The sequence below is a fragment of the Moschus berezovskii genome, chromosome 10, assembly GCF_049115385.1.
Source record: "Moschus berezovskii isolate FMDL1 chromosome 10, NW_MosBer_1.0, whole genome shotgun sequence".
NCBI lineage: Eukaryota > Metazoa > Chordata > Mammalia > Artiodactyla > Moschidae > Moschus > Moschus berezovskii.
The window spans coordinates 74,795,009-74,817,643 of NC_142469.1; the positions used below are offsets into that span (position 1 = coordinate 74,795,009).

The 22,635-nt window shown below is 39.9% G+C and overlaps 1 protein-coding gene across 1 annotated transcript in view; it reads left to right on the plus strand.

The window, feature by feature from the left end:
* The window catches only part of LAMA2 (laminin subunit alpha 2), a 710,698-nt gene extending 689,042 nt beyond the window's left edge, over positions 1 to 21,656 (plus strand). The window contains exons 58-64 of the mRNA XM_088840739.1: positions 8,665 to 8,777; positions 9,320 to 9,509; positions 11,999 to 12,154; positions 13,569 to 13,722; positions 16,236 to 16,366; positions 18,972 to 19,194; positions 21,283 to 21,656. Of these exons, the coding sequence (XP_088696865.1) occupies positions 8,665 to 8,777; positions 9,320 to 9,509; positions 11,999 to 12,154; positions 13,569 to 13,722; positions 16,236 to 16,366; positions 18,972 to 19,194; positions 21,283 to 21,440 (1,125 nt within the window). The 3' untranslated portion in view covers positions 21,441 to 21,656. The remainder of the gene's footprint in view (positions 1 to 8,664; positions 8,778 to 9,319; positions 9,510 to 11,998; positions 12,155 to 13,568; positions 13,723 to 16,235; positions 16,367 to 18,971; positions 19,195 to 21,282) is intronic.
* Positions 21,657 to 22,635: the final 979 nt, after the last annotated feature.

Here is a 22,635-nt window from a genome sequence, read left to right on the forward strand (position 1 = left end):
CAACTCCACAGTTCAAAAGCATCAGTCTTCAGTATTCAGCTTTCCTTATGGTACAACTCTCACATCCATACATGACTACTGGAAAAACCATAGCTTCGACTGGACAGATCTTTGTCGGTAATGTCTCTGCTTTTTAATATGCTGTCTAGGTTTGTCATAACTTTTCTTCCAAGGAGCAAATGTCTTTTGATTTCATGGCTGCAGTCACCATCCGCAGTGATTTTAGAGACCAAGAAGAGGAAATTTGTCACTGTTTCCAACTTTCCCCCTTCTATTTGCCATGAAGTGATGTGACCGGATGCCATGATCTTAGTTTCTTTAATATTTAGTTTTAATCTGGATTTTTCACTCTCCTCCTTCACCCTCATCAAGAGGTTCTTTAGTTCCTCTTCACTTTCTGCCATTAGAGTGGTATCATCTGCATATCTGAGGTTGTTGATATTTCTCCAGGCAATCTTGATTCCAGCTTGTAACTCATCCAACCCTGCATTTCTCATGGCATGCTCTGCATATAAGTTAAATAAATCAGTGACAATAAACAGCTATACGAGGTTCTAACCATTGCTTCTTGATTGGCATACAGACTTCTCAGGAGATAGGTAAGATGGTCTGGTATTCCCATCTCTTTAAGAGTTTTCCACAGTTTGTTGATCCACAAGGTCAAAAGCTTTAGCATAGTCAGTGAATCAGAGGTAGATTTTTTCCTGGAATTCCCTTGCTTTCTCTATGATCAAGCAAATGTTGGCAATTTGATCTCTGGTTCCTCTGCCTTTTATAAACCCAGATTAGACATATGGAAGTTCTTGGTTCATGTAATACTGAAGCCTGGCATGCAGGATTTTTAGCATAACCTTGCTGGCATGGGAGATGAATGCAATCCCTGGTGGCTCAGAGGGTAAAGCGTCTGCCTGCAATGCAGGAGACCTGGGTTTGATCACTGGATCAGGAAGATCCCCTGGAGAAGGAAATCGCAACCCACTCCAGTACTTTTGTCTGGAAAATCCCATAGACAGAGAAGCTTGGTAGACTACAGTCCATGGGATCGCAAAGAGTCAGACATGACTGAGCGACTTCATTTCACTTTGAATATTCTTTAGTACTGCCTTTCTTGGGAACTGGGATAAGGATTGACCTTTTCCAGTCCTGTGGCCACTGCTGGATTTTCCAAATTAGATTATATAATTGACATAAGTGCAGCACTTTGATAGCATCATCTTTTAGGATTTTAAATAGTTCTGCTGGAATTCCATCACGTCCACTAGCTTTATTGACAGCAGTGCTTCCTAAGGCCCACTTGACTTCACACTCCAGCATTCTTGGCTCAGGGTGAGTGACCACACCATCATAGTTATCAGGGTCATTAAGATCTTTTTTGTTCAGTTCTTCTGTGTATTCTTTCTATCTCTTCTTGATGTCTTCTACTTCTGTTAGGTTTTTACCATTTCTGTCCTTTATTGTGCCCATCTTGGGATGAAAGTTTCCTTTGATATTCCTAATTTTCTTGAAGAGACCTCTAATCTTTTCCCCTTCTGTTTTCCTCTCTATCTTTGCATTGTTCATAGAAGAAGGCCTTCTTGTCTTTCCTTGCTGTCCTCTGGAGCTCTGTATTTAGTTGGGTGTACCTTTCCCTTTCTCCTTTGCTTTTTGCTTCTCTTCTTTCTTAAGCTACTTGTGAAACCTTCTCAGACAACCACTTTGCCTTCTTGCTATTCTTTTTTTGGGGGGATGGTTTTGTTCACTGCCTTCCGTACAATATTACAAATCCCTGTCCATAGTTCTCCAGGCACTCTGTTTATTGGATCGAATCCCTTGGATCTATTCATCACCTCCACTGTGTATCCATAGGGATTTTAATCATACCTGGCTGGCCTACTGGTTTTTCCCCACTTTCTTTAATGTAAGCCTGAACTTTGCTACAAGAAGCTGATGGTCTGACCCACATTCAGCTCCTGGTCTTGGTTTAGCTGACTGTATACAACTTCTCCAACTTCAACTACAAACTACAAAGAATGTAATCAATCTGATTTCGGTATTGACCATTTGATGATTGATGTCCATGTGTAAAGTTGTCTGTTGTGTTGTTGAAAAGAGTGTTTTCTATGACCAGTGCATTCTCTTGGCATCAGTTCAGTTCAGTTCAGTCGCTCAGTCATGACCAACTCTTTGCGACCCCATGAATCACAGCACGCCAGGCCTCCCTGTCCACCACCAACTCCCGGAGTTCACTCAAACTCATGTCCATCGAGTCGGTGATGCCATCCAGCCATCTCATTCTCTGTCGTCCCCGTCTCCTCCCGCCCCCAATCCCTCCCAGCATCAGAGTCTTTTCCAGTGAGTCAACTCGTCGCATGAGGTGGCCAAAGTATTGGAGTTTCAGCTTTAGCATCTCTTGGCATAACAAGGACTATTATGGCCTAAATTATACACTGTGTGCAAAGTACCTACTCACAGTAACACTCCACCCTTCTTCTAAGAGAACTAGTTACTTTAACCTTTCACACTTCTAAGGTGAGAGCAAGGGTTTGGGAAAGGGGTGAGCGTTCCGTTTTTTAACAAACTCCAACACGATATGGTTATTATCTCTCAAATCTTCTATCAGTTTCAATTCTCACCATTTTCTCTTTTTAAATCAAAATTCAGAATTTTAGGAATTTCTTTAAGAATTAAGACTTAACGTATTAATGCCAGAAGTGGCCACTACCTATCTATGTGTCCCTTATTTGTTCCAGCAGTTGACAGCATCCTCTCCTATTCTCAGTTTCCTTCATTTTCTTCTTTACGACGTCATACCTGTCCCCACCAGCAACTTACAGCACAAGGACAATGGTCACGCTCCTCCAGGGCAATTTAAGGGTATTTTGAGAAAGCCCTGCTCTGCGAAATGGATTGTGTCAATCCTATTATTAATACATGCCAGAACATCACAGATCAGAGCACATGTTTCCCGCATATTATCTCATTTGATAGTGTGGTAGCTGTCTTCTCTTCATGCCGCTCTCTCATTCTTTAGCCTGTTTAGCGCTGGATAAAAAAACATTTCTGCATATTCTATTTGTGGATATTTCTCATGGAGGACAGCAGGGATAAGAATAGATAAGAGTGTGGACTTATAGTACTACAGAAAACTATCAAAATGTGACACGTTCTCTGCAGGTATATATGCCATTTATACCAAGTCTTTCCAACCAATGTGGCCTGTGTGGATTTATATACAATGCACTGTCTGCATGGTTGTTCTTTTTTGTTTGTTTAAACTTGAAGCTTATTGGAATGTTGAACTTTGAATTTCAAAATCTAAAATGCAGATACTAAGAGGAGTGGATAAATAGCCATGAGGAGTCCCTGCAGTTCAGGGCTCTTGGAGGAGTTGTGAAAAAGAAGTAGAAAAGAATAGAGCAAAAGAAAACTATTCCTCCTGCAGATTTGATGCTATGACTTTAAAAGCTAAGTACAGTCCTGGCCAATAAATCGATTGGATACTGATATGTATTTAAAGGGGAAACATACATTTTCCATACCACAAAGAATTACTTTTCAGCCATTAGTGTGTAAATGGAACTGCAAATGCCCACTGTTTACCAAAAGAGCTTATATTCAGAGAGTTAACATAATTCAGTTTCTCAGTAAATAACTTGAACAGGGGTTTTATGTTTCAGAATATTAAAGTCTGTACCATAAAAATTATCTTCTACTTAGTATTCATGCCAAAAGAAGAGCATCACAAAGATGCATCCAATTTTGAAGAAGTCATTTTAGCCCTCATTTGTTTAGAATTTTTGACTTGTGAAAGAAAATGATGCTACTTTTTGAATTAATTTTTATTAAAGTATAGTTGATTTACAATATTACATCATTTTCAGGTACACAGCATAGTGAGTCAGTATTTTTGCAGATTATACTTCAATTATGCAATTTTTAAATCATTCATCATTTGGTGCTTTGAAGAACAGAGAAGCCAGTTTTGGTCAATACAATTAAAGTCTCTCCTCTGCACCAATCTAAAGTCAAGCAACACTTATCCACCAATCATATGTCATTCTGAATCCAATAACTCATTTCCAAATGTCACCCAACAGTCAGCAGTTGGAAGTGACCCCTGATTTATTCTGATCTGAAATTAACTGAGTAACAAGATGAAGGTGAAAATGTTAAGCTCCATTGCCAATCCGAGGCTCTATCCACTTGCCTAAACGTGGCTACGGGAAGCACAACTTCCTTCAGAATCCTCTCCAACCACATTGCTGCTCCCACCAACAGGTGCATGGCCATGTTTAGACTCCCCACCCAAGTCCGGTCTGCCTATATCTTGTCACCTGCCAAGCAGAGATGTACATGGAGCAAGCACATCCTGTCCCTTCCTATTTTCCCCATATGTACTTTAAAGAGTCACCACAGGGTGGCAGGATTGTAACATGCTGAGATTGATGATCCCCTGATATTTGTATTATTGTTTTAACACATTTCAGAGATCAGTGTTTCCAAAATAACACAAGTCACGTCCATAAAGATGATGCCTCCCCTCGAGTTCACACTATCTTGAAGGAAGACAATTCATCTTGCAACAGCTATTCTTTAAAGGTTACTTAAAATTATCTCACTAGAAGACCCTTAGCTTAAATTTCTTTGGGAAGCAGGGTTGAAAACGTCTTTAATGACAAAATCATTTTAGTCTTGTGCAAACCTCGGGGCACTTTCTATTCCATCTCATGTGGTCCCTCTTCAAAATGTGATTAGAGTGAGTGGCCAGGTGAGCACTCTACCCTCCGAGGGGTTTGAGGGAGGAGGAAGAGGAGATACGACAGATAACCTTCTGGGAATGTCAGGCCTGGGTTCATATCTGCCCACAGGAAAGCAGTTTAGACACAGTCCATCTCATCTCCCTTTAACCAAGTGAGAGGAGGCATTGAGGCTTGCAGCAGAAACATTACCAGACTAGAGACTGTTGGAGAATTGTCGTCTCATTGAAATCCTAAAGCAGATACACAGAAAATTCTCTTACACTGGTACTTCTCTGTCCTTTTTCAACTGCCAATTTTATAAAAGAAGATGATAGTTTATTTAAGCTGTTTCCATATCCATCCCATTGCAAACTGATGATAGTAAACATCAACTGAGCTATCCTTAAAGAAAAATGAACTTACATACTGGCTTTCTACTTTGAGTTTACCAAACAGAGTGATGGGCTTCCCTGGTGGCTCAGGGGTAAAGAACCCACCTGCCAATGCAGAAATGCAGATTCAGTTCCCTGGGCTGAGAAGATCCCGTGGAGAAGGAAATGGCAACCTGCTCCACTATTCTAGCCTAGGAAATTCCATGGACAGAGGAGCCTAGAGGGCTACAGTTCATGGGGTCGCAAAAGAGACAGACATAACTTAGTGACTAAACAACAGCAACAATAGAGTAATGCATTGCTATCAACGTCTTTTATAAAACTTACCAAAGAACACTGATTAGCCACTGTTTCCACCTGCTTCTCAGGATCCACCTGTTGCAAAAGTGAAGGAGCCTCTTCAAGTAACACTGTTCTTCCTAATTTTCAAGTGGGTATATCATGTAACCCTTCTTAACAGGACTCTTACAAAGTCAAAGGTTTTTCTGAAATAATGTAAGCAAGTCCTTTTTCATCTGGAAAATTTGGTAACATGTATCAGAGCTGTTCAGCTCAAGACCAGTGTCAAAATCATGTCCTGTCTAGCAGTCAACAAGGTTACATGGTGTTCCAGCCAGGGTGCTCAGAACATGTCAAGACAAAAGTTGTTGACCACACATAGCTACCACCAATAAAAGACCTAATCTTTACAGTTGCTACTTTGATCATTTAAAAAACTGCATTCAGTTCAGTTCAGTTGCTCAGTCTTGTCCAACTCTTTGCGACCCCATGAATCACAGCACGCCAGGCCTCCCAGTCCATCACCAACTCCCGGAGTTCACTCAAACTCATGTCCATCGAGTCGGTGATGCCATCCAGCCATCTCATTCTCTATTGTCCCCATCTCCTCCCGCCCCCAATGCCTCCCAGCATCAGACTCTTTTCCAGTGTGTCAACTCGTCGCATGATGTGGTCAAAGTATTGGAGTTTCAGCTTTAGCATCAGTCCTTCCAATGAACACTCAGGATTGATCTCCTCTAGAATGGACTGGTTGGATCTCCTTGCAGTCCAAGGGACTCTCAAGAGTCTTCTCCAGCACCACAGTTCAAGAGCATCAGTTCTTTGGCAATCAGCTTTCTTCACAGTCCAACTCTCACATCCATACATGACCACGGGAAAAACCATAGCCTTGACTAGACAGACCTTGGTTGGCAAAGTAATGTCTCTGCTTTTTAATATGCTATCTAGGTTGGTCATAACTTTCCTTCCAAAGAGTAAGCGTCTTTTAATTTCATGGCTGCAATCAACATCTACAGTGATTTTGGAGCCCAAAAAAATAAAGTCTGACACTGCTTCCAAATTGCATTAGAGAAGTTATTTTATATTAACATATATATGTAGCCACTAGACGATGTTAACAATAACAGAGAAATAACCTGCTGGTGGTTTCCTTTTAAGGCTACACATTGAAAGTTGAAAGTGAAAGTTGCTCAGTCCTGTCTGACTCTTTATGACTCCATGGACTGTATAGTCCATGGAATTCTCCAGGCCCGAATACTGGAGTGGGTAGCTGTTCTGTTCTCCAGGGGATCTTCCTAACCCAGGGATTGAACTGGGGTCTCCTGCATTGCAGGCAGATTCTTTACCAACTGAGCAATGAGGGAAGCCATTTGGGCTACACATTATAGTTTCCTAATTCCTCCACATAAAGTGACCTTTTCAAGACCTCAGTTTTCAGAGCTGAGGGTTTAGAGATGCTTTAGCTAAATTCTGCCCCTTGATGGACTCTCAGCAGGTCAGATTCTCTTCAAGATTTCTGAAGAGGACTGCAGGCTACTTATGTACGTTGTGATAGTCGTCTCTACAGAAAATATTGAGAGGCTGATAGATGATCCGGTTCTATTAAGAGCATCACTGAAGGCTGAGACATTAAGCTAACAAGATCTTTCCATGTGGGCTCTTTTTTGCAGGCAGTGAAATAAGAAAGGTGCCATGTGTTGATTCCAAGAGAGGCGCAGTCAGCTGCATGAATAGATAGCATTTTTGTGTTCTGCCCGCTGAGTTTTTGCATATCTGTGTGAATTTGAGCCACAGTCTGTTCTCTGACCATCTCCTGAGGAGCTAGGTCGGGGAAATACTTCCATAAAGGCCAATTTTACAGCATTTCAAAACATTTAAAGCCTTTTACCTGCTGTAGCAGAGTGCTCCATTTGACTAAGCTCAAGAGAAAAGAGGGCAAGGTTTTTCCTCATCAAGGAAAAATTTCCTGTGCACTGATGACTCATCTCCAAGGTACAGTCTCTGGGAAGAGCTTTCTGTATCCAGAGCCCACCTAGGGCTGTTTGAGAATTCTGCTGACTCAGCACACACTGGGGCAGTGGCCCGTCCAGTGCTATTACGTGCAGATCTTTAAAAACGGATGTGCTGTTGAGAGCATGCAGGTTATTTATTTTCTCGTGTACTTCGTGTTCTAAAAGACTTCTTAAGCAGCTTGTACTTGGAATTATTTTGTGAAAATAGAGACCAGGGAAAGGTGGCTTTGGTAACTTGAGAAGCCTTGATTATCTATTGAGCTGAGAGTTACTGTAGCCAAGTAAGGTCCACCCAGCCAGGTCCAGCTATATAATTGACAGAGCCCAAAGCCAAGTGAAAATGCTAGGCACCTTGTTCAAAAATTATTAAGAATTTCAAAATGGTGACAGCAGGGCATTAAGCTCAGTGACTGCACAAGTAGCCTTCCTCTGAAGCTAGCCCTGCAGCGAGATCTCCCTTGTAAGCACCCTAGGAAGCTGATCTTTGAACAGTGGCAGTTGAAATGGTATATGGTGGGTTACATTAAAAACTCTGCTGGGTTGCCTAGCAACAGGCCAAGGGACTGAATGGCTGACTTGCAAGTTGAGAAACACCAACTTGAAAGTCTAAATTCACAGAAATCTTCTAGCACTGATAATTTTCAAGAAAAAGTAAGACAGTGGGAGACAGAAACTGGGAGGGAAAGAAAAAACATATTTTTCCACTCTTACAACCCGGCAGCAGCTAGCTTGTCACTTTCCCTGTTCAATCTTCTAAGCAGATAACTCTTCATAAGTGAAGTAGAAGTGAGAAGGAAATTCCAGTTTTCTCAGAAGTATAAATAATAGTTTTCCTTAAAGGCAAAAGAAATGGCAACCCATTCCAATATTCTTGCCTGGATAATTCCATGAATTCCATAGACAGATTAGCCTGGCAGGCTACAATCCATGGGGTCACAAAGAGTTGGACACAACTGAGCAACTAACACTTTAAAGGATGATGGAAACATGAATTAATCAGTGCATATTTTTGAGCACATTCCTTTGGCAACTCAAGGGTACAGTATAAGAAAACGGATTCACATTTATGGAACATTTAATAGTAAGTACCTCCTATGCAGGAGATTACAGAGATGAATCAGAGACTGCTTCTATTTCTAAGAAACTTAAACGAGATTATGTGAGAACATGAAACTGAAATATAAGAAACCATTAGACAGCAACATTACATTTTAAAGAGTGGCGTCCATAATCTCTGCTTCTTCTCTCCTTGGTATTTTACAGGGTCCCTGTGCAGCAGAATCAGAACCAGCTCTCCTGATAGGGAGCAAACAGTTTGGGCTTTCGAGAAATAGTCACATTGCAATTGCATTCGATGACACCAAAGTTAAAAACCGGTATGATTTATTCTGAGATATCAGATAAGAACTGATAAATGGAAGTACTAAGCATTTGTTTACTCAAGTTTAATTAACTAGATTTATTAATATATGAGGTGAGATTTTTTTAATTCACTGAGTACAGTAAAGAATAGAAATATATTTATCTGAGCCCAAGAAGCCCAGTTTAGAAACAAAGCAGACCTGGAAAGTCCTCACCTCTAAAAAGGTTTCGCTATGTTTTATGAAATGGCTTCCCTGGTGGCTCAGCTGATAAAGAATCTGCCTGCAATGCAGGAGACTAGGGTTTGATCCCTGAATTGGAAAAATCCCCTGGAGAAGGAAATGGCTACCCACTCCAGTATTCTTGCCTGGAGAATTCCATGGACAGAGGAGCCTGGTGGACTTGCAAAGTCCATGGAGTTGCAAAGAGTTGGATATGACTGAGTGACTAAGCATGTGTGCATCCTTTATGAAAAGGCACCATGATCCGATGCCACCCTATGCTAGGGTAAGAATGCTCTTATTCCTATTTTATTTTGCATACTTTTATTTCACAGCCTCACCATTGAATTTGAAGTACGAACTGAAGCTGAATCAGGCTTGCTCTTCTACATGGCTCGGATCAACCACGCTGATTTTGCTACAGTTCAGCTGAAAAATGGATTGCCCTACTTCAGTTATGACTTGGGAAGTGGTGACACCAGCACGATGATCCCCACCAAAATCAATGATGGCCAGTGGCACAAGGTAATAGTCCCAGGATATCAGCAGTGCTCTACAACAGGATTATGGGCGGGGGGGGCAGCCATCAGCATTCCCCTGGTCCCAATACTGTTTTGCCAGTGCAGACACTGACTCTGGTGCTACTGAAATGTGGCAGGGGCTAAAAATAAAGCAAGTGCCATATGCCCAACCTAGGAAAATGGGGTCAGACCTGGATAGGTTTATAGTTGAACACTTACATGCCTCATCATGGTACCACAAGATTCCATCATTGCTATACAGCTCTGCTTCACAAACATTTGTCCACAAACTCAGTTCAGTTCAGTTCAGTCGCTCAGTCGTGTCCAACTCTTTGCGACCCCATGAATCACAGCACGCCAGGCCTCCCTGTCGATCACCAACTCCCGGAGTTCACTCAAACTCATGTCCCATTGAGTTGGTGATGCCATCCAGCCATCTCATTCTCTGTCGTCCCCGTCTCCTCCCACCCCCAATCCCTCCCAGCATCAGAGTCTTTTCCAGTGAGTCAACTCGTCGCATGAGGTGGCCAAAGTATTGGAGTTTCAGCTTTAGCATCAGTCCTTCCAATGAACACCCAGGACTGATCTCCTTTAGAATGGACTGGTTGGATCTCCTTGCTTTCCAAGGGACTCTCAAGAGTCTTCTCCAGCACCACAGTTCAGAAGCATCAATTCTTCGGCGATCAGCTTTCTTCACAGTCCAACTCTCACATCCACTAACTAGGGCCAGGCAATTGAAGACATTCCCAATACGCTAAGTATTAGCACTTAGAGAAGGAAATGGCAACCCAATCCAGTATTCTTGCCTGGAAAATTCCATGGACAGAGGAGCCTGGTGGGCTATAGTCCATGGGGTCACAAAGAGTCAGACAGGACTGAGCAGGCATGCGTGCAAGTATTATTATGGGACAATGGAATGTGTTGATCATGAAGCTCTATGTATTCAGTGTAAAAGAATAATATTCTGAAATTCTATTTTCCCATTTTTAAGGGGCTAAAATGGCCTCTCTTTTATGAAATAATATTTGACTAACTCAAAATCTGGCAACACTAAAATGGGCCTTAACGCTCCCTTCTCCCTCTCTCACACCCCATACAGGTCTGAGCACACTAAGAGTCTGAGAATCTGCTACATCGTGTTTAAAGTTCTCTAGGGTATCATTTCCACCAACAGTCATTTGGAACAACTTTTTAAATGTTGGCCTTACACCCAGAAGCTGGTACTGTTATGGGCACAGAAGGCTCATCTGCCAGCTTCCTGTCCTCTTTGGCATGACTGCAAGTAGATAATATACTGCCTGATTAAAACAAAACTCACTCAGAATTTGCCTCTGCACCTGCTGTAGCCTATTAAGTAAAGCTTCCTTAGGTGGACCAATTAAATTTTTAGAGTAAGATATTATTAGCTATTGGATTTTACATATTAACATACTTGAACTTGTTATATCATATAGAAAGCCAAGGAACCTGAAAAAAAACATATAAACTCAAAGCCAACTAATTTTTTATCTAGAAATAAGAAATTTTCTAGGAAGCTTATGACTAGCAAATATTTTATGCAGGAGCTCTATTACAGTTTATTCTAATCTCCAGCTAATAGAATAATAAATATGATACTTGAGAAAGAGACATATTGTCAGGCCACAGTGAGGCTGGGATTAAGAAAGATAGCTTAAATACTCTAAGTAGCCAAATGAAGGAGGGGTTTTATCCTTGAGGGTTTCTTAAAAATCATTTCCAAAGCCAGCATAGATAAGTGTAAAATAAGGTCTTCAATTACTCTAATCCTGATGTAGATTTGTTTTTAAATCATTGTTGTCCTCCAGCGTTTCACAGGGTTACATACTCCTTTTCCTAAATTCAGACTCGGGGATTTTATGCTCATGCTAGTCTTCACACCATTTGCTTCACTCTGCCTTAGAAGATAAGTCACTCCACTGCTATAATTTCATCCCCAGTCAGCTTTCCATCTTTCTCCCGACTTTATACTAATCAGTTGCTGCAGAAACATCAGTGCAACCTGGACACACTGCCCTTCCTCCAATTCTGCACGAGAAGTGCCTATTAAGCAGAGGGATGTAGCATATCTGAAATTGTGCTGGGGAGACCAGGCTTTGCTCAATCAAACTAATGCACTTTTGAAATTGGACATGAATTTTGCAGCCCACTTAATTCTTGACAGGGCTCTCCACTGGCAGGTTTCCTTACAACAAGCATACCTCTTGATGCATATGCTCACCCGGCAACTGTGGAAGAGCCTTCAATCTTAAACTCACCCAGAAAGACTGTGTACTCTTTTGGAGATGGTACTAATGGAAAACAGGCTTTGAGATATTCTTAATTTCACTTCTTATTATGGGTTTAGCACATATTAGGCACTCAGTAAATTACTTCATTTTTTCCTAAGGAATATCCCTAAATTTCTTATGTCTTATACTCTGCATATCTGAAATTATGTGTGATTGAAATTAATGACTCCTCTCCTTTTGGTAGATTAAGATCATGCGAGTTAAGCAAGAAGGAACTATTCATGTAGATGATGCCTCCAACAGAACCATCAGTCCTAAGAAAGCTGACATTCTGGATGTTGTGGGAATGCTATATGTTGGTGGGCTACCCATTAACTACACTACTCGAAGAATTGGTCCAGTAAGTGGCTAATTTGTTTCCTTTGTTGCCTAAATAGATGCCTGAGTCATGAATGTATTTTGAATTATTATGTCACATTGACCCAATTATAGATGAATAGAAAGTCATGTTTCCTGAGAAGTGACCATTTTTCTGGATATGTCTATGAGAGACAATATTAAAAAACAGTGTGGACCCTGGAGCCAGACTTCCTCGGTTTGATTATGTGCTTAACTGTTAAGTAGCTGTGTGCTCTTCAGCAAGTTACTTAATTTTTCTTTGACAAAGTCCCCTTTTATGTAAAATAGTATAATAATACCAAACAAACAAGGTCGCTGAAAAGATTAAATGAGGTAGTATATTAAAAGTGCTCAGAAGAATGCCAAGTGTCAGAAGGTATTAAGACAACAGAATGATAATATTGATGGTACTCTTTCAGGAATAGAGATTTAGAAAATACTGAGAGAAGCTGTATCTATCTTGTTCAATACTGGGTTCAGAATTTAAAGTTCTCAATTTTGTAAATCAATATTCACAATAATTTTTGTCAGACCACGAATCTTGGTTTACTTTGGAAAGCATTCTTTTCTTTAAAAAAGGATTAGTGTTTTTTTAAAATGCACTACACACACGTGTGGCTCATTTCTTTACTCAGATTAGAACGTGTGATGATGTGTGGCTGTTCTTCATCAAAGACAGTTGTTCATGATGGTTACAGTTCTCGGTGTTTAACCCCTCTTGTGGGTGATCAGTATTCCTTTCCTTTTATAGCTACTGGCTATGATACCCAGGCTAATCAAAATGAGATTTTCTGAACACTCTCTTCTGAATGAGAGTGGCAAGAGTGGTTAACTTGCCTCCCTTAACCCAGATGAACTATAATGAAGCAGAGTATGACTGATTTATTTCTAGAGTCCCTAAACTTTGAAGCTTTCAAGTTTCATGTATATGTGCATTTTCTTAGGAAAGTGTCGACTGCTTTCATTAGATTTTCATAAGGAAGAAGCACTGATCCAAACCTAATTATATTTTCAAGTAGAATTTGAACACAGATTATTTAAAAAATGTATATATAGTAAGGTTAATAAACTGTCACTCGAAACATGAAATTGAAACATACTAATTACAAGTTACAATATCCAGAGGGGTCCCAGAGCTTTATCAAACCGGGAGTCCCACTAGGGATATAGTGTGCAGTATTTTAGAATATCAAAACAGTCATATTCCCCAGCTAGATGCAGCTTAGTTGAGAAGCAGGGCACGGGATTCTCTGCAGCCATGCCCTGAAGCCTTGGGTGACAGGGCTGATCCAGGGAGTCTGGGGGATGCTTCAGGTCAATCAGCTGATGATAGCACCCTACCAGTGATTGCATTCCACATAAAGGCAAACTTCTGCTAAAACCTGGTATGTGTTTCTTCTGACCTGAACATTTAGGTGACCTATAGCATTGATGGCTGCATTAGAAATCTCCACATGGTAGAAGCACCTGCTGATCTTGAACAGCCAACCTCCAGCTACCAAGTTGGGACGTGTTTCACAAATGCTCAGAAAGGGACATATTTTGATGGAACAGGTTTTGCCAAAGCAGGTGAGGTACTTCTATCTCCTTCCTGTTGAATATTAACTAGGTGCAAATATTGACTTCTGGTTTGTGTGGGAAGATAAAAGTCCCTGGGTTCCTAAACTAGCATCCTTTATTTAAACCAGAAATAAAAACTTGTAGGAGTAATTTTTTTAAATGCCTCTTAAAGATTAATGCATCTGATTCTAACAAAAACTAACGGAAGAAAAAAGTAAAAGGCTATTTAGAGAGTTTATTCTGTCTCCTTCCCTGGAAATCAATAATAGCAAAAAAAAAATGTAATTTTACAAGAAAGGTCATATGTTTCTATTGTATAATGTATTTACTTTTCAGTTTTCCCCAGCTGCCTTTCTTTCTGGAGATGAGATAGTATTTTTCTTTCTTTCTCTGTTCAATCCCTTGCATGGTTCCATTTCTTGTTCTCCCCTTACACACAGAGAAAGAAACCTTTCCCTTTCTTTTAATATCTCCCTCTTTCCAGTGAGCATTTCTAGTCCAGATTTGGACCACTGACAGTGAATATACAATTTGGAAAGAAAAATATGAAATAACTTATACATAATAACAAAAAAAGTCTGATATTAACATACTTTGAGATACACTCAGTCCTATAGTTACCATAGGAACATGCATTTGTTTGTTAGAAAAAAAAATTGAGTACATAATATATAGCAGTTAACATGGGAACAGAAGTAATTAAGATGTCATTTCTTATTTCAAGAATATATGATTAAGATTCTTCATGCCCAGAAATCATAAGAAAACAAGTAAAAAAAGAAATAACAAGATAACTAGAAACTGTAGAAGACATAGAAGCAAGGTTCTGGAGATATTTTTAAAAATGATTCAGCTGGGTTGGGAAAATCAGGAAAGGTTTTATGGAGGAATTGACATTTGAGGTTGGGTTTAAAAGATGAGTTGAAGATACATGCAAAGGTTGGAAATAGAAGATCAGAGCTCTCCAATAAGTGGGAAACTTCCCCTCTGCAGAGCAGAAAACAGAGAAACACAGGATGAGTTAAATATTGAAATGTTGGAGGTTATGTTAAACCCCAAGTTCCATGTTCTGTGAACATGGAAATTTTCTCAAATTTTCTGCAAATTCAGATATCTGGCATTAGCTTGGTCATATTAGATTCAGCTTCAGCCTCTGCAGTTAATATCCACAGATTGACTTGCCATCTTGTGTGGGCTCTTTGGGTTCCAGATCAGACTGGACTAAAAAATTTGCTACATCCCTAGTTTCTAATAACTCCTGCCATCACCTCAGTTCAGTTCAGTTCAGTCGCTCAGCCATGTCCGACTCTCCGCGACCCCATGAATCACAGCACGCCAGGCCTCCCTGTCCATCACCAACTCCCGGAGCTCACTCAAACTCATGTCCACAGAGTCTCAACATGTAGTGTAATACAAGCTTATTGTATAAGACTTGGGTGGTCAGAGGAGGTTATGTCACTGGGAAACATACAAATTCAATTTAAACCCTTGACATCATTGTCCTTAAAAGCTCTCCAGCTGCCAGTTATCTGGGGGTTTCATGGCTTCTTCACTCCCCCTGTCCTCTGCTGAACTGCTTCAATTCACTCCTCTTTTCCTTATTTCTTCTTTTCTAGAACAGAAACAAAACTGTTCTGTTTTTCAGGACAATTCAGCTTCTTCTACCTTTTATTCTCAAAATATATTCCGAACCCACTTTTATACATCCAAATCCTTCAAGTTTCTCAGCAGGAAAAAAAAGTATTTTATATAACAGGTACCTCCCTTCATTGAAGATAGCTGTGGTTACACATAGCCTTTATTTTTTGCATAATAAATATGAGACCTGGAAACAAATTTCATGAGTTTTTCCCTAATATTTCATGCAGGTGATATAGTCTAGCCTGATCTTAATGAATTACTTTGTTTCTAAGAAGCATGTCTTAAATACTTGCTAAAAGATGAAATAAACCAATGAATCAAATATGGAAAATTATAGAGAAAAGGCTTAATTTGATAAACTAGAAAAGTCTATTTATGTCTCAGAATCTTCCCCTTTAAAATTGCAATTGCTTTCTTTATAAATAAAATGTTTGGGGATATTTGAGCCTTTTCAGATCGTTGTGGAACCATTTAGAGTGCTATAGTAAAACTTTAATGAAAAATCATTGAAATGCTTGATTTCATTCAATAGCAAGACTTCTATCAGTCACACCTGGCTCTGAGATTTTCTGAGTTAATCTGAGTGTATATTCATTCACTGATTCAACAAATGCATATTAAACCTCCACTCTGTGCTAGATACTTTAAGCATAGGAATAAAATGGTGAGCATTATAGACAAAGTCCTTGCCCCCACAGAATTTATAGTCGAGGAAGGAAGGCAGCCAAGAAAACAAGTATGAGGTGTCGGCCATGTGAAAGTCTAGAACTTATAATTGTCTAACACATGAATTGAAAGCTAGTAAAACCAATGGACTGTATGAATTTGAATTAACAATTCCTAAACTCGAATACACATTTTTTTTAATCTTCATTTTACAGTTGATGGATTCAAAGTGGGATTGGACCTTCTTGTAGAATTTGAATTCCGCACAACTAGAACCACTGGAGTTCTTCTGGGAATCAGCAGCCAAAAAATGGATGGAATGGGTATTGAAATGATTGATGAAAAAGTGAGCATCACGTCTGCATATTTCTCCCTCTTCATGGTATTATTGTTTGCAAGTAGAAAGCTCTGTTTTGAAGCATTGCTCTGTTCTTTGTTGAGAGAAGGCTGATTTTATTCTTTTCATCCTTCTGGGTTATCTCAAGTGTTCTATGTTTTCAAAATACTTATTCTGTATTGTGGTTGTTCAGTGACAAAGTTGTGTCTTCATGACCCCATGGATTGCAACACACCAGGATTCCCTGTCCCTCACGATCTCTCAGAGTTTGCTCATGTCCACTGCACTGGTGATGCTGTCACAACCATCTCATCCTGTGCCACCCTCCTCTCCTTCTGCCTGTAGTCTTTTCCAGCATCAGGGTCTTTTCCTGAGCTACTTGCATCAGGTGGCCAAAGTATCGGAGCTTCAGTATCAGTCCTTCCAATGAATATTCAGGGTTGATTTCCTGTGAGATTGACTGGTTTGATCTCCTTGCTGTCCAAAGGACTCTCAGGAGTCTTCTCCAACACCACAGTTCAAAAGCATCAATTCTTTGGTGCTCCGCCTTCTTTATGGTCTGGCTCTCACATTCATACATGACTACTGGAAAGACCATAGTTTTGACTATACAGACCTTTGTTAGCAAAGTGATGTCTTGGATTTTTAACACACTATCTAGGTTTGTCATAGCTTTCCTGCCAAGAAGAGGAAATCTGTCACTGCTTCCACCTTTTCCCCTTCTATTTGCCATGAAGTGATGGGACCAGATGCCATGATCTTAGTTGTTCATTTTTTTAAATACTTAGTTTTAAGCCAGCTTTTCCACTCTTCTTCACCATCAAGAGGTTCTTTAATTCCTCTGCCCTTTCTGCCATTAGCATGGTATCACCTGCATACCCGGGGTATGCAGGTTGGAATTTCTCCTGGCAATCTTGATTCCAGCTTGTAACTCACCCAGCCTGGCATTTCTCATGATGTGTCCTGCGTCTAAGTTAAATAGGGTGACAATAAACAGCCTTCTCAGTCTAGAACCAGTCAGTTGTTTCATACAAGTTTCTAAGTGATTCTTGACCCGCATACAGGTTTCTCCGGAGACAGGTAAGATGGTCTGGTATTCCTATCTCTTTAACAGTTTTCCACAATTTCTTATGATCCACATAGTCAAAGGTTTTAGCTTAGTCAGTGAAACACTCAGGAGGCAGGTAAGATGGTATGGTATTCCTGTCTTTTAGGAGTTTTCCACAGTTTGTGTCAGCTTGCTCACCATGGATAATCTAATTCTAAATACCTTTTCTTTCCCTGCCTGCCTAATGACCAGCAACCTGCAGTGATATGACAAGTTTACATGTACTTTGTGCTGTCGTGCGTAGGTGAAAAGAGGAAGGCAAAGTGAGAAATTTCACAAGTTTCCTATTTGATTCCTCAACAGGAATCATACTTCATCTATGTTCACATTTCCACTGGTAGGGTGCCATCACTTCCCAAGAAGAAAAAACATGTATTTATCTGAAATATGCTTTTCTTTGCCTCTTCCCTCCTTCCTCTCAGTCTTCAAACCACTCTCAAGGCAGGAAAGCAAAAAGATGCAGCCCAGAGACAAAAGGGGGGAAATATGAGCAACACGTAACAGTTTTGCCAGATTTTCAAAACACAGCTTCACTGCATCTTGTTGGAGTAACTCTTACTTCTTCGCCTGCTTGATATAGAACCATGGTTCCCTTCAGCTTGTCAGGGTATCGGGTTTCATCATGATCCACATGGATTTCTCACCAGACTCTTTTTGTATGCAGAATTCCATTACTACACATTCCACCAAATATAGTAAAATCTTAACTGATATCTACATCACTGTGTAGCTGACAAACTTTCTACCTATTTACTTGCACTTTTAATCTTGTTTTTAAAGCCCTTGTTTCTTTTCTTTTACCTTGTCAAATGTTTTGCCAAATTGACTGTTTTTAATGTTTCAGTATGTTTCTTTTCTACATCAGCTTCAAAAGAATTCTGTCCTCTCAAGTTTCAGGGACCATTCCATGTTACTAAAAACAGATTTTTCTCATTTAGACAAGAACTCCAGTCTAAGTTCTTAATTGTTAGGAATTTAACTGGCCTTCTGGCTCAAAGTCTTTGGTACCTACAATATGGATCTTGCCCCAAAATGTAATTTATGTAACTCTCAGTCCTGTATATAAAATAGATTCTGTGAAGGAAAAAATGTACAATTAAAATATGAAGATCTTTAAAAAATCCTTTCAAATTAATTTATAAATCATCTTCCTAAGAACTCCCACCCTCTAAAGAGATCTGTGGTAGGATTTTCCCCTATATATTCCATGTCTTTTTTTAACCTGGCCTCAAATTGTATTTCACATTTTCAGAAAGCTGAGTTATTATCTGCTTCACATATCTTGCCTATTGCTCCCAACGATATCCACAAGCAAACAGTGTAACTTGTGACTCCTCGTCATTAAATTTGTATTTTAATTTCTGTCAAGTTTTTAATATGCCTGAGTTACACTGATGTCAAACTATTGCAGCTAATGACTTTCCTAGAGATCATTTTTACTTTGTGAATCACCATGATACCCTTCTAATGACACCATCTGTGACTGTTCAATGTCCTACTTTCTAGCTCATGTTTCATGTGGACAATGGTGCCGGTCGATTCACAGCCATCTATGATGCTGGGATCCCAGGGCATTTGTGTGATGGACAGTGGCATAAAGTCACAGCCAACAAGATCAAACACCGCATCGAGCTGACAGTCGATGGGAACCAGGTGGAAGCCCAGAGCCCAAATCAAGCATCTACATCTGCTGATACAAATGACCCTGTGTTTGTTGGCGGGTTCCCCGGTAAGTGTTGCCTACCCTAGCAAGAATTTCTTTGCTCTATTTCGTTAGTGGTTTTGAACACATTTATATTCCATAAGTACATCCAAGAATGTGTGCTTAAGTCTACTTGCATCCCAACTTTAGAATCTGCTCCAATAAATAACACCTTATCTGACATTTCCAGCATGTAAAATGAGCATTTTCCTTATATAAACCACATGGGACTGGACTTCTCATGATAGCCTCCAAACTTTCATTTGTGGGAAGTGGAGACTAGAGGAAATGAATTTGGCTTATGAACAATATGAGACATTTAACAGCGATCAGGGTCAGAAATGGTGTTCTGATTTTTTTTAAATTAATATACCAGAGGAATCATAAAATGTTATGGAACTTATTTCCTTAAGTTCTGGAAATCATTGGGTTAAACATAGCTAATTTCCCCCTTAGGCTGTTATAGAGTTTATATTAAAAGAAACCCCAGCAATAAATCTGCATTCAAAACTACCTCTCCAGCACATTAAATATAACATTTGAACCAGAGTTACCTAAAGTGCCCATAAACAAGAGTGCTCAACTTGATGAGAAATAAGTCAAGGGCTTCTTAATAAAATACTGTAATAACACAGACTCCTAGAATGGTCTTTCAGTATTTTGGCAAGAGGAAACTTTGTCCCCAGTTATATAGAGCTCCGCTCCTTAACAAACCAGCCAAAATGTATATTCAGCAGCAGTTGATGAAGGAACGATATAGAAGTCATAGGGACCAATTCTGAGCTCCTCTTTCCAAAGTTGCTCCTGGCTTTTCGAAGATATCACCTTCTGGGACTTCTCTGGCAGTTCAGTGGTTAGGACTCCATATTTGCATTACAGAGGGCACAAGTTTGATCCCTGCCCAGTTGGGGAATTAAGATCCCATATGTCTTATGGTGCAGCCAAAAAAAATAATAATAATTTTTTTTTGGAGGGGAAGAATGGAAATATCTCATTCTGACTCAGTAAGGATAAACTCCACAGTATTATGAAAGAGATAATATTCTTCTCCATTTGCAGTCTACGAAATGGGATTTTAGTTAGCACCTAGAAGGCCTGCTAAAAGAAGGGACTATCTCCTTAATAAGAGAAAGATTTTTTGTGCACTCATAACCAACTTAACCTTTGGGGATTTATTTTTATAATAGAAATAATAAAGTCACTATTAAAAGGCCACGTCCTAATTCAATATTTAAACTATTTCATCAGTTACTTTAGTTCATTAAATAAAATTTAATAATTTTACGTCACTCCTGTAAATGTGTTCCTTCAAAATCAAATTTTTTGTTTGATGTCTTCAAATGCATCATTAATTGTAGATGTCCCCATGTTTCAAGGACTTCCCAGGTGGCACTAGTCGTAAAGAACCTACCTGCCATGAGTTTTATCCCTAGATTGGGAATATCCCCTGGAGGAGGAAATGGCAACCCACTCTAGTGTTCTGGAAAAATTCCACGGACAGAGGAGCCTGATGGGCTACAGTCCATGGGATCTCAAAGACTCGGACAAGACTGAGCAAACACACTGTATTTCATAATACATAGCTTTCACACATTGGAGAAGGAAATGGCAACCCACTCCAGTGTTCTTGCCTGGAGAATCCCAGGGACAGGGGAGCCTGGTGGGCTGCCGTCTATGGGGTCACACAGAGTCGGACACGACTGAAGTGACTTAGCAGCAGCAGCAGCAGCTATAAGAAAGTTAGTTTCTCTACCAGTTTAACTGTTAGCGAAGCTAACAAAACCACATAATATTCTCATTGTACCTTAAGCTAACAACTGACTGATATATGCTCTTAATATGTGCTAAGTGGCTTTAGTTATGTCCTACTCTTTGTGACCTCATGAACTGTAGCCCACCAGGCTCCTCTACCCGTGGACTTCTCTAGGCGAGAATACTGGAATGGGTTGCCATGCCCTCTCCCAGGGGATCTTCCTGACCCAGGGATTTAACCCAAGTCTTTTATGTCTCCTGCATTGGCAGGCAGGTTCTTTACCACTAGTGCCACCTGGGAAGCCCCACTCTTATCATAGTAGCTGAATTTCAAAACTGAGCTCTCTCTGCTTGGTTTTTCAGATGGCCTCAACCAGTTTGGCCTGACAACAAACATTCCTTTCCGAGGTTGCATCCGATCCCTGAAGCTTACCAAAGGCACAGGAAAGCCACTGGAGGTGAATTTTGCCAAGGCCCTGGAACTAAGGGGCGTTCAACCTGTATCATGCCCAGCCAACTAATACAGATAAGTTCAACTCCAAGAAGGGTCCTCCAAAACAACCATTATCAAGTAAAACAAATACATTTTACTTACGTATGCTATCAAAACTAATTTTTGCATGTATGTTGAATGCCTTCTATATTGCAATGGTGCTAATTCAGATCCCAGACTGAATTTTAATTCAAGCTCTTTCTCAAGTCCATAACTATTAAACCATTTATTGCATTCTAAATAATTGCTTGTTTTGTGTGATTTTGAGGATAAAAGGCAACTGATCATAACTTGCTGTATTTGCAACATGCCCTGGAGTCATCTCAAGAAGAGCTCAGATGTAATTTGTGAAGTCAACAATTTTTTTTTTTTTTAACATCCCTGGTGGCTCAGTGGTAAAGAATCCGCCTGCCAGTGCAGGAGACCTGGGTTCAATCCTTGTGTTGGGAAGATCCCCTGGAGAAAGAAATGGAAACCCACTCCAGTATTCTTGCCTGGGAAATCAATGGACAGAGGAGCCTGGTGGGCTACAGTCCATGGGGTTGCAAAGAGTTGGACACAACTTAGCAACTAAACAACAACAGATTAATACGTTTATCATCCTTTAGCTTTATGTAGAAGCCACTAAAAACAGCAGTGGATTTGGTGTGTGTGATTGGGAGGGGATCAGCTCCCTACTACCTATGTTTGTAAAAGCATTAGCAAATAATTTCCTGATCAGGTTCACTATTAGAGAGTTTAAGTAGCCATATGAATGAATACCTTTTTTTGCTGAAGGTAGAGAGTATAGATCAGATTCAGGCCAGAGAGCTTAATGACTTGATTTTCTTGTCTGATGATGATTTACAGGCTTTGGGGATACACCAGAACAAAGCTCCAGAATGACAATTAAGCACACGGTTGATCCTACAGTACTGAGGCTCTCGGGTCTTTAGGTTTCCAATGAGTATCACCATCTATACAATCACAGAGGAATAATGGGAAAATGCATTTTACTTATGAGGAAACAATAAACCAGACACTTAAAAGGCATACATCATTGAATCTTTTTTGAGTTGTAATTTAACCTCACAAATTCATTTCCTACAAAAATTTCTGTGTTTTTTTTTTTTTGTTTGTTTGTTTTTTTTACTATTTCAATCATCTTCAAAGGGATCTATGAGAAGACAGCCTAGATTTTACTCCTCAACTTAAGGAAATGTTTCATTTGCCATCTTCAATAG